At 37.2% G+C, this 13,181-nt stretch overlaps 1 protein-coding gene across 7 annotated transcripts in view; it reads right to left on the reverse strand.

Annotated features, from left to right (window-relative positions):
• The window catches only part of MID1 (midline 1), a 251,547-nt gene that overhangs the window by 45,028 nt on the left and 193,338 nt on the right, over positions 1–13,181 (reverse strand). For all 7 annotated transcript variants that reach the window (XM_032100628.1, XM_032100631.1, XM_032100632.1 and 4 more), the window contains one exon: positions 7,833–7,928. In XM_032100628.1, the coding sequence (XP_031956519.1) occupies positions 7,833–7,928 (96 nt within the window). The remainder of the gene's footprint in view (positions 1–7,832; positions 7,929–13,181) is intronic.

The following is a 13,181-nucleotide window of genomic DNA, read 5'->3' on the forward strand; positions in this document are numbered from 1 at the left end:
TTATCCCTAGTCTGCGTAAATCTGATTTTATCTGTGATGACAAACTGTGCCTTTGGAAATATGTGATATTAATCAGCTTGCCATCTGAATGGATCTTCTACAAATTCTTTACTCTGAAATGGTGCAAAAAAAAGAGAAATGGTCATCTTCCATCTCAAGTGTGCCAGAGGCTTTGTTTTTGTTTGCATTCCACATCTATCTCTAACCAGGAGACCTGTGTTTAGAGGCAGTCTCAGTGCAGGTTAAACAAAGGTCAGTGCAAAAATATGCCAGCGTACTCTGGCTACATAGGAATTTTGTGAATGAAGGATCGATTAGGCCAGGATAGGTAAACCACTTTGGGTGAGGCAGATAAGACTATCTGCCCCAATCTTGACTAAAAGTAAACCTTTTTTAGAAGACTGAAGTACTCATTTTCCTTACTAAAGTATTGTTTTAAAGTTTTTTGTCCTACTGTGCTTTGAAGCACATTGTTGAGAAACTAACCAGCAAGACATCAAGAAGTCCCCTGGTGACATTTACAATCTAATCCCAAGACAAAAAAAACCCCAGAATTCCATGGGGGAAAAAATTATAGGAATCCCATTATTTTTGCTTATTTTTTTTACACTTTATGTTAGTCCTTTCTTTAAACCTAAATAATGAAAATACTTTTAAATTGAACAATATTTAATTATTTATTGTTTTTACTTTGTTTTTCCTGCTGACATTAAGCCTTTGTTGCATATTGAGCAAAATATTCCACTTCATGTGTTTCATTTAGGGTGGAAAAACAAAAACTATCAAATAATTTCGGAAGTTCAAAGGACTGCCCATCCTTTCATGATGTTGAAACTAGTGCACTTGTAAACAATAGTTCAATACTTAAAACTGTCACGCAGGATCCAGCATCTTTAGTGTAGTGTTTAACATGCTCACAAGAGGACCAGTGCCTTTGGTCTCCTTGCCGCTCTAGTTACTCTTTAGCTGTTTATGTTAGGCAGAAAAATGAGGAATTCAAGAATATTTTGTTCCCATTGATGCCATGAAGATTTTTGCCTTTTCTTTTATACCCCTGTTATACCTTTTACAGCTTCTGTATTCCTAGTGCTTTTTGCCTACATTCTTGGACTTGTTTGTCAAGCTAAGAGACTAAACATTTTAGAAACTTTGTAATTAGGGATTAGTGTGCCTCAGACCCCAAGGTCCTCTCCAGAACATATTCTGTAAACCAAGATAGAACCATCCAGGGGAAGATTCCTCGGGGGGGGGAGGGGGGGGGGGGCTCACTTGAGCCTCTCATTGGGGAATCTTTGCTAGATATGCTAATTAGTAAAACCTATAATGTTATACCCAGTGTTGGAGGGACATAGAGATACAGAGACACAGAGACACAGGGAAAGACTCGGTGGGGTGCATCTCGATGCATATGACCTGGGCGTGTACACCTAAGGATCCTTAAAAATAAATACCAAGGTAACATCCCTTTTCCCCTTCTAACCGTGTATGCCTCTTGATTTTAAGACCAGGAAAAGGCATCACCATAACAATAAAAGTCTCAGAGACAGTAGGTTCCATAAATTGACATTTGGACTGACAAGTTACAGTCTCTGATAGCAGGCACAAAATATTACCTGCTGCATTAGTTAACCAGTGGTTAATAGTGAACGAAGCTACATTTACTAGTCTAAGGAAAAATTCTTGCAAGAATATCAGTCTAACAAAAATCTGAACATTTGGATATGAGACAAAGCAAGAGGTGGAGCAAATCAGAACTGGCCACCTTAGCAGGCAGTGGCAAGATCTGCTATTAGTTTATATACAATCTGTGTGACCTCTTACCATAACTATGACTCCAATTTACGGAAGGTACAAAAAATGGTTGTAACATACTCCAGCACGTGCCTAATCTGTACATAAAATGTACACATAAGTGCTGCAGTTCCACAGTTAGGGCAAATTATGCATTAGCAATTTTTAAAATCAATTTAATAATTCTTTAGGGAAATAGTATTTGACTACTAGGCTACGGCTTACTAGGCATGCAATTTAGGACATCCTTGAATGAATATTCTGTATCACCATATGCCATGCTGCTTGTTTTGTCAGTTTTTATTTCTGAAGTTTCTCTTTTCAGATACTATATAAAGTTTTAGACTCTGACTAGGGCGTACCTGAGGTTTCCATTGAATGAAATCAACTTTTATGAGAGTGGAATTAAATGTAGAATGAAAGTAATTAGAAATCAAAATAGATCATGCCACATATTTCATCAAATTAATGTTAGTAGAGAAAGAGTCTCCTGTACCTTCTCTCATTAGAAACTCTCTGCGAAAAAACAAGTGCTGTAAACCCCATCTTAGGGTTTTATGAATATCATCATGTTTGCTAATTTGTACCTTCCTGTGAGTGAGAACTCCCAGTTTCCTTCAACTCATATTTTCCTATTTCAGAAATAAAAAAATATCACTTACTTTTAGCACTTAAATATAGCAAATAAATGAGCTGCTGAACAAGCATTTTCACAAAAATGGAAGATAGTGGGGCAGAGGAAAAAGCAAATTTTGGTGGAGATCTATTCCAAATTATCTGCCAAGTTATCCCACATATTCCACGGTGAGGGTAAGCACTTATCTAACCCATTGGTCCTTTCCTAAAAAACCCCCAAAAATCCCCAGCAAAATAGACTCCTTATTCCAAATAAGGAGTGGCTCTGAAGGCCATTTGTTGTGCTTCAGACAGCAGGATTTACATACAGGCTTTCCAACTAAATTTTCCTATAGAGAACTTCTCAGTTTACTTGGGTTTTGACAAAAATAATCCCAAATCTCAAGGAGTGAGTACCATGAAAATTTGTGAAAACAAAGTACTCACTGTTTTTTATGGTCACAGACAAAGCCTCTTTATTGTTCAAGTGCCCTTTGGGAATTGTATTGACAGCTGAGTTTTGATTTTGCTGTCTCTCAAGTAACAGAGAAACCATAGGTATCTCATACAAAAATTTTGCATTTTGTTGCAAAATTTGAAGGAACTATCTTGTAGATGAAATCTTACCAGAAATTCAAAATTCCATTATTATGTAACTTTCGTGTTTGGCTCATTTCTTTTTTATCAGCCATCTATAAAAATGGCAACAGCAGGATTTTTAGGTTCTGCCATTTTCTCTTCATTGGTTTTGCACTACTGTTTTACACTGATATAAATGCATCTGGTATGTGTGAGTGTTGAGTATCTATGCCAGTGAAATAAAGGTTTTTTCCACTTTTTGTGCAGCTGATTATATAACATGACTATTAAAAACACCATTCGACATACAAAAACCCGATTTTTGATTGGGACCTTTACGCTGAGATTTAGCCTCCAGCAGATCTTCAGAAGTGAGCTAGAAACGGAGCATTTCCATTACATACAAAGAGCAAAGGATGCAGTGGATTGAGGGTTACACAATTAGAGGAAAATGCCTCCTCTTCCTTATACAACCAAAGATTATTTTACAGTGTTGTCCAGAATTCGCTTCCTTTGACGTTTGGTGAATTCAAAACAAAACAAGCAGAAAGACTGAAATACAGATGTTATAAAGCTGTCTGCAAGCAAAACCTATTTCCTTTCTCCTCCCCCCTAGATAATTGCTGCAATTTCTCCTCCAGCTGAGTTCAGATTATATTTCTGTCTAACAGATGAGAAGCTTCATGGTATTGACTATATAACAGACATTTAATCATGTATTTCCTAGAAGAGATGAGAAAAACAGTCCAAAAACAAAACTCAAATTGCCTAGGAAAAAAGTAACTGGCATAAGAGTCTCATGCTCAAATTTGTGCCTTATGTCAATGAATGCCGTGATCTAAAAGACTTGTACAGAAACCTCACACAGTCATAGAATGGAAATTATGACAAAGAAGCAAATTTTCTGTGACACAGCACTTTGTCGGCCAGAGAAACCTGTAACACTAAAACCAAGGGGGGAGAACCTTTCCTGATTCAACTAAGAAGTGGCTAAATCCTGAGCTGCATACAGCTGGAAGGGGCACAGCCAGGAGAGCAGGATGCAGCCCATCACCTTGCATGTGGCAGGCCTGCAGGGGGGGTGGCAGTGCTGCAGTGCTCACAGGCAGGGCAGGTGTGCTAAAGGCCACACTGGATCACTCCAACACCCGGCAGGATGGAGAGAAACCTGGCTGTGGGTTGGGGTGGCCACAGGGATGCTGTCACCCAGGGATTCACCGTGTATCCTGGGCCTGTCAATCCCAATTTTACCACAGTGTTTTTGGAAGACTTGTGACAGGGCCGATGAAGAAAATTTAAAGGTAAAATTATCCAAGACAGTTTTTAATGTCCTTAAAAATTTTTCTGCAGATACTGTCAGATGTGTGAATGCTGTGAACTAGGACTACAAAGAAATATATATCCAAGCAGTAGCCATTTCTATTCAATTTTCTCAGTTTGTAGAGAAGGCTCGATTTTATCCTATGAATCTGTTTATCATTTTATGCAGCCAACCCTGCCATCCCAGGGGAGGCAGCCACTGCTGCCTTCCCTGCACAGAGTGAGGAGCAGAGCTGCCTCACCAGAGCCAACCCCGCAAGCTGCCCTGGGTGATGAGGTGCTCTGCAGAAAGCAGCCAGGGCAAAAGCATGAGGTTGTAGACCTGCTATGGTCTCCAAGGAAGGAAAACAAATCTTTCCTGATTAACAGCCTTCAGGGTTTCTGCAAAACCAAGTAATGCCAGACAGGATTACAGAGGAAGGGAAAGTGGAAAGACAAAAAAATTAGTGTAAAACAAAAAATGTGTTAGAGATGTGTCTGAAAGATGAGTAGAACCAGTGTGTCAGTGTACTCCTAAAGAAACAGAAAGAAAAGGGGACAGAAAAGTGTTACATTCTCAAGCAATCACATTTCAGGGTGTGGCTCTCTTTGAGAAAATGAAATTTTAAAAATTGTTACTGTAAGCTATTAGCACAGACTATACATCCACGTTAGGCATGAAAGCAGACATTCAGATACTAAAATTATTATTATAAAATGCTTAATATTATATCTTACTTAAAGCAGTAAAGAATACATGTTTGGCTTGATTTATTCACAAAGGTTTTCCTGCTCTTATGACCAGAACCACCCACAGGAATGCAAGACTGGAAGTGAACTTCCTGAGTGTCCCAAGATGAGGTTCTCCATCAGGATAAATCCTGCCATAAAGTGATAAACTCCATCTAAAAATAGGCAAGGTTTATGCCTCCATTGCTGTGATGAGAGGCCAAACCAGATACCCTCTCCCCAGTGGCTGGAAGGCCTCCAGCTTCCAAATAATCAACATCACTGATCAGTCCTTGCCTGCTAGAGGGAGAAAAAAGTGAAGATAACTGTTTCAGAAAGGAATAAGCATTAGTTTTAAAATAGAGAGATTGGGATTTGGCCTTTGCTATAGATGAAATTACAGTTGGGAAGGATGTAAGGGTGGATCAATAATCTGCCATAAAGCTGGCTCCTGGGAAGCCACTGACAACTCACTTGGTTGATGAGAAACAGTGTCTTTGTGACAACATTTGATTTGTCTGGCGGGGATTCATTTATTCAAAACACAAAGAGCCTGTTCGTTGTTCATTTTTGGAAACATCAGTTTCTGCTCCCTATCAAAAGCCAAAAAAAGACATTCCTTTTTAATTTTTCATGTCATATTGAATTTTTTGGCTTATGACATGACAAAGGCTTAAAAAAAATGTTACCGTTTATAGCTACAAATAAATGGTAATTAGCATGACTTTCAAAAGTTTATACATCTCAGAATAAAATCTTGGTAACTTTATTACAAGGAATAATAATAATTTCCTTCCTGGCTTGTTTTTCAAAGTTCAAACTATATGTGAAACAGAAAACTTATTTCCTATTTTTTTTTTAAACTGGTTTTAAAGCCCCCAAAAGCTAAATCAAAATTAAAATTATTTCAAGTTAGGTAAGGAAAATCAAAGTAGGCAACAGAAGTCTTTAAACCTATGTTTTTATATGTTTACGAATGATGTACAATGTATTTTACATTATTATCTGTAATATAATATATCTAAAATGAAAAAGAAAGCACTCGCTGAAAAATTAACTTCCTGTTCAGTTTCAACATTAGAGTGAGTTCTTATGTCAAAACTAATACAGTCATTGGAAACTTTTCCAAATATTTTTTAATTTTAAATTTGCATCATTAATGTTTTAGCTTATATATTGTTTTTTTTATTTGGGTTCCTGGCTTGGGATGAATTTCTCTTATGAGCAAGCAAGCAGAAACGGAGTGTACTGACTTTTCAGAAAATCTATCTAAGCCACAGCTTCTCCAGTGCTGGAGACATGCACATCCTATCTGAACTCTTCACAGAGCTCTGAGAAACAGAGATAACTTTAAAGTTTACTTCCACATCCCACTTGCCCAATTTCCAGCACGGCCGAGGTCCAAGGTTTTGACTGAAGCTCATTTCTTAATATTTCGCTAATTTAAATGCTAATTAGACTAATTTGATGAATAAAACATGGTAGGAATTCATTAACAACTATGCTGTGATTGCTTTATGTCTACAGAGAAATTTTCTAAAACAGGACTCCAGGGACAGTAGCACATCTGTTACCAGCTGAACAAGTTGGATTCTTTGTGAGACTAAACTTAGAGCTGGTAATATATTGCAGAACTGCAGAGAAGATGGAGGAACTTTAAATTTTACAGACCTAGCATATCTTGGACATAGGCCACCAATGAAGATGAGGCCTTATGCTGTCCTGAGCCCATCTGCTTCATGAGGTTTGCTCTGAGTTTCAGACACGGAAGAAGAAAATGTGCCTTATCTCTGTCTCTCATTACCTACTAATGTCATTCCAGTTGTTCTGCCTGGCATTATTGGTGCCTATATAAAGAAATTAAACCATTCACCTCATGTCTGATACTGTGGATACACTTTTGTGGTTTTATTGAGCTCTGTGAAGTTAATGAGGCTCCAGAGAAGTGGAGCAGATATAAATACAGATAGGATTATCTCTTTGGAAGAATAGGGGGATGTTTGGCTTTGGTTGGTTGATCGTTTTTTTGTTTGTTTGTTTTTGTTTGTTTTTGTTTTTTCTTTTTTGTTTGTTTTTGTTTTTTCTTTTTTGTTTGGTTTTGTTTTTGTTAGTTTGTTTGGTTGGTTTTTTTGTTTGGTTTGGTTTTGTTTGCTTTGCCTTTTTTGGGTGATTTTTTTTTTCACCTTTTCTCAGGGGGAAAGTATAGGTTCAGATCCCACCATGCTAAAGATTTTTTGTTATACTCAGAGTAGAATATGTAAATGAAGAAACTAAGAGACCTGTAACCACCTATCTTCTTTGGAAGATAAATATATTTCATGTATGACATTTGAGTACTGATAAGTATCTAGATAGTTAATTCTGATTAAAAAACAAAACAAAACAAAACCATAACCAGTGGTAAACAGAAACCTAAAAGAGGTTGGGGATCTGGGTGTTCCTATTTCTTTGCCTTCATTTTCCACCTGTAAATATTTCTCTATCTCACAAAGGATCCGAAAAGACAAACATTACAGATAGTAAGTGATCTGTTCAAGTAGAGCAGTGGTGGAGGCCATACTAACACACCATAGTTAAAACAGGACAGAAAGGAATGTAAAGGAGATTTTCTGTATTGAGAATACCATTTATCACTGAAAAGGCTTTAAGTCAGTTTACAATTATTTAAATTAATTTCTTCACTTGTTTGTTTGTTTTTGTTTGTTTTGTTGGGGGTTTTTTGTTTGGTTGGGGTTTTTTTTGTTTAAATGTTTGCTCCTGAATGCTAGGAGTGAATGTAATTAAGTTTATAAGTATTTCAAATGAAGGTCAGTACTCACTTCTACATGTTGACAGGTCTGAATGAGTTTTGCCAGAAGAGTTTCCAGTTCAGTGTTCCTCTTAATAAGGTTGGTGAGGTTACTCTCCAAATTTTGCTGTTAAAATGAAGGAAAAAAAAGTTAACATTTCAAAGAATTATTATTTAGGTGAATATTTGAAAAATCTAATTACACAGGTACGAACGTGAGACTTTCATATTGATATGTTCCATTACATGTTTGATTAGATTAGATGTTTTGTCTATGCAAGACAAGAGAGAAAAAAGTTCAAGAATAGAATTCTGGAAAATAGATTTTCTAAGGACCTTATAATAACTAGATTAAGCAAATAGTTTTATTCAGGAGGAAAAAAAAAGAGTAAGGAGAAGACCAGAAAAGGTAAGAACATCTCCCCGCAAAAAGTGGTTTATTTTAACTGAGAACATTTTAACTGAGACTCCTTATTCCCTGCTTTCAGTTGAACGTCTGAGTTTAAAAGCCTGCTGCTAACTGAGGTCTCCGAGCTGGTCAGCACTTTCTTCTTAGGATTCGCAGTGCTGGATGGGCTTTGATAGATATGATTTAATTCCCTAGTTCATCAGAGTTATATTTTCAAACAAATAATTCTAAAGAAAAACATCCTTTCTATGCTTAAGAATGAAATATCTACTCACAAACTCTGCCTTCACTAACTGTTCTTAAGATAGAACTTGTGGCATGTTTCTGTGTTTATCAACTGATTATGGCTGCCACTAATATCTGCAACTGTGGTAGAGCAAAGTCCTTTCCAGCTCACAGATCTGAGGCTGCATCCTGGGTCTCTTCTATTGCATGAGAGATTGAGATCTAGCAACAAAAGTTTCAGTCTCCCTTCTCCTCCCTGTATCCACAGGAAGGAAACCCAAGCACATGAGGAGCAGGTCTGTGACAGCTCTGACCCACTCCCTGGAGTTACTGAACAAGAATACCAGAAGTGTGTCCTGTGCTTTTCTCCTGACAAGGGCTGCGAGTGTCTCTGCACGACTTCCATTAATTTTAACTCTCCTCATGTTTTATTAATGACCTTCTTTTCTTCACACTACTACTTTCCCTCTGGTGTATCTATTCTATCATTCCAGTCCCTGCAGCTACTCACCTGACTTGTATAATCCTCCCCCAAACCCCACCTCCACACACGCATTTAGAGTGTGCGTGTGTGTTTTCTGGTGCTGTTATTCTCTCCTGTTTCAAGCTGGTTTAAAACACTTTATTCCTGGCCCTCCCTTTCTGCAGCCGTGTAATTCCCTTCCCATTCTTGCATATGGCTACAAACAAATGAAGATGGGACTATTTCATTGCTGAATGATACATATTTTGGCATGTACCAGGGCTGATGCTGTAAGCACCGGGGAGGCAGACAGTTCTGTTCCACCAAGGAAAGCACAACATTTTGATGGCTGTACATATATTACCCTTCCAAGAGGTGTGATGGGTGTTTGAAGTACATAATTTTGACATTTTCTTCCCAGCAGAGCCGTGCATATTGTGTATGACAAGCTCTGGCTGTAAAAACACCTTCTACACCACACTTATTTTATAGCCCATTAAAACAAAGAGTAACAAGAACAGGTATTTTTACTGAACTGCTTGTTCTGGATCCTAGATTTCCATAAGCCATACTGTGAACGATCTTAATTGTGAAGGCATGTTTGCTGTGCTGTCAGATGTCCCTTTGAAGTGCTGAGACTCATATGCAAAGTCAAAATATATATAGTTACTATATGAGATAACTTTTGTCTTCAAAAAACATCTTCCTTAAGACAATCCAAATGTGCAAATACTCTTGAAGTTTTATTTATATAACTTCTTAATCTTATATATTAATTTTTTACATGTTGTAATATTTTACACTAAAATGTTTAAGTGGAAAACATGTATTCTTGATTGAAGTGATCTAATTAAAAATGTATTATTGGACATAAAAAATACTAACAGTTGGTACCTATACATACTATGAAGAAAAAATAGATTCCAAATGGTTGTTTTGAATATATATAACTGCAGTTATTTTAAATAACTGAAAGCTATTTCTCTTCAACTAAAGCCATTAACACATGAAGAGTCAGCATTTTTCTCTGAAACAGAAATGTATTGACCCATAGATTATATATAGATTATTATATTCAGGTTATTCCCAAAATCTGGATATAATAATCTATATTCCTGTATAAATATATATATAGGATGAAGAACAAAATCTTAGAATAAGTTTCATATCCAGTGACTATAAATATAAACCCATATATATTATTATGGCTTCACACAGGTCTCTTGATATCTTCTGCATTTCCTGACTGTGAAAATGGAAGAAAACCCCGAAACAAGCGAGTTGCCTTAGAAAAACTGGAGTTAATCCATTCCCATGCTCTCTCTCCTTGAACTGTGCAATTTTCCATATGGGAAGCCTGGAATTTTTTTCTGTGCAGTTTGGTATGCAAGAGATTGATTTTTTAAGTCACGCATGATCAGAACTTTGTTAAATTTTTGTTGAAGAACCTGGTGGCTGCTTTCTGAAATAAATGTCAATCTTTCCAGTTTCACTAGGGCAGTACCGAATGGCAGCTCTCAAAAGTACCTGATTTGAAAGTTTTAAAGGTCATAAAACTTGATCGATTCCTGCAGTATGTTTACTCAGGTTTTCTTTTGTCAGTATCTTCCTCTAGTACTTTCCCCTATTATTTTCTCAGACAGACCATGGTGCCACTTTAGCTACCACATGATAGTAGGTACCAGAAGCAGAGTTTGAGCTCTGCCCTCTTTCTTTACTCCATATAGGGGGACTCAGAAAAGGCCTGAACATTTACATTTCAGAAACAGATATTTGCTCAGAGACTTTCCAAAGTGTTGCAACCTCATTTCCCATCCACACCAGGATCTTCCCCAGTTGTGTAAGACTACAGTGCCAGATTTGGAGGTCCAGCCGAGCTGGAAAATGAATCCAGTTATTGTAGACTAGAATTCCTGGGAGAGTGAATTGTAGCCAGGTTTCAAGTCCAAAGAAATTGTGCTGTCACATTATGATGAGTACATGTGAGAATGAGTAGCAGAGTCACCTGATTCCAAGTATCTTCTACTGCTGCTTTGTTGGGCAAACCAAATTATGATTGTATTTTTGTTAACTTTCTAGGGAAATCATAATTTCTTAAATATTCGCACCTGACTTTTCTCATCTTTTTTTGTCAGTTGCTAATTTTCATTGTTACCTGTCTATTAAAAACTGATCTTAGAAACTCTGGGGTTGTTTTTTGTAAAGAAGCACAATAGTTGTTCTGCATTTTCCCTGTGGACAGGCTCCACGTATATTAACACAGTAGATGCAAACTGCTCTCTAAAAGCAAAAGCAAGGCTGAATGCTTCCTGACTTACCAATGTAGATCCAGCCCAAGATCTTGACATTCCATGCATGCTTTGAAACTGTTTTTACAACATCCAGTATAAAGTGAAAAGAATGATTACTGTCCATTTAGCATGGTCTGACAATTATACAACATAAATATTCCTATAATCTTGGGATAAATCCAAGTAGATGAAATCACAGACATGTAATTGAAAAAGACAGTTAAGGATGATGTTTCATTTTGACTCTGCATGCCTATAAAATGATATGATCCAGGGACTGAAGTCTAAGTTGGAAAAATTAATGTTAAAAACTAGAGGAGGACAACTCAGGACTGATCACATTTTTTAAGCTGCTGTCTAGCTCATGATCATGTTGCTGCTGAAGTCACGATCATGTTGCAGCAACGATTGTGTGAGGCTTGTGCCCTGATTGAAGTGGGAGGTCAGACTAGATGATAATAATGGTCTCTTCTGGCCTTTAAATCTATCAGTCTATGAAAACCAAATGTGAACCTATGCCCTTTGCCAAATTAACAGTCTCACGCACAGCATTGCTTGTCTAAAATAGGAAGGTAGCACAAACAGATAGTCCTAAGCTACTATATGGGTTGGAAAGGCTGTCAAAATAAATCAATGTAAACTTCTAAAGAAGAGAAATGCTGAGTGTGCGTTCCTGCCTTACGTCACAGCAGAGAAAACAATAGCATCCTCGAGATCATATTTTCAGAGACTTTTTCCATAAAAAGTGTCCATTCAAAAAGCCTCAAGATAAAACATACAGCTATCAGGTACAATGAGATTTTAAATTCCATTTGAAGTAAAGCAATTGTATTTTTCTTATTAAAAATATTATTTTTCCTCCCACTGGCAAATATAAATACTCATTTGAACTTTCCACTCACTGCTTTGAGAACTGTTCCACTGAAACTGCAGCACATGCTAAGACACGTTATGGGATAGTATATGTAACAACAGTCCTGATCACCATTTATATCAAATCCACCATGACCAAAGACTTTCAGCAGGAAACATTGACTGCAGTTTGCATTTCCCTTGATCCTGGCGTAGAACTGACCAGTGTAAAGCATATTTTGAGACTATCTCCTGGTTCAAAGAAGAAAACAACTTTGCATAGTGGAAATTAAGTTTAGGGATTATATAGGTTTCTTGAGAACCACTGTCACCTTCCCATCACTTCTTGACAAACAGTCAAAATGAAGCAGTTTATACATTTTCAGTTTGGGTTGGTTGAAGTGTGTAACTTAAAGCCACACAGTCACACTGCTGTAATACACAGATGAGGAATAAAACATCACAAAGCAGAAGTGTGATCACATTCTAACTTATTCAAGCCAGCAGGGAAACCAGAGTGATGTTGACATGGCAGATCAATCTTTAGTACTTGCAGGCTAGCTAGAGATCATAAATATACTCCCTGTCACTAACACAGTCCATGCAAACATATCTTCACTGAAATGTTTTCCTCCTAATTCAAAGGTATTATGCTTGCATGTGCTCCAGTTATATTTTCACCTCGTCATAGTGACATACCCCATGAACTAGTTGCCTGTTGCCTCCAGGACTTGTGTCTAACCTATTAAAATAGTTGCCAATCACATCCAGAATAACTGCCAGAATATCAAGCATGGTTTTGAGCCAGGCTTGGGGTATATGTGAGCTTAATGCTTCCTTTGGTGTTCTTTATTTGAATGGACATGCCAGGTGCACATGGAAAAACTTAAGCTCGTTTTTATTCTATGTACTTGTCCTGAAACAGATTACTACTCTTCTATAATATTCACGTGCTCAACCCTGTATTTCTCCAGCCAGGGAATGGTAACATTTTAATAGGAATGACTGACCTCAAGTCTCAAATGTGCAGAGCTTGACAACTGCACTTCACATTCCTATGTGTAAAGAAATAACAGCTATGATGTTGATAGACTCCTGGGGATGAAGATTTTTACCTCAAGTGATTATAGTATATCACAA

The sequence above is a fragment of the Corvus moneduloides genome, chromosome 2 (assembly GCF_009650955.1).
Source record: "Corvus moneduloides isolate bCorMon1 chromosome 2, bCorMon1.pri, whole genome shotgun sequence".
NCBI lineage: Eukaryota > Metazoa > Chordata > Aves > Passeriformes > Corvidae > Corvus > Corvus moneduloides.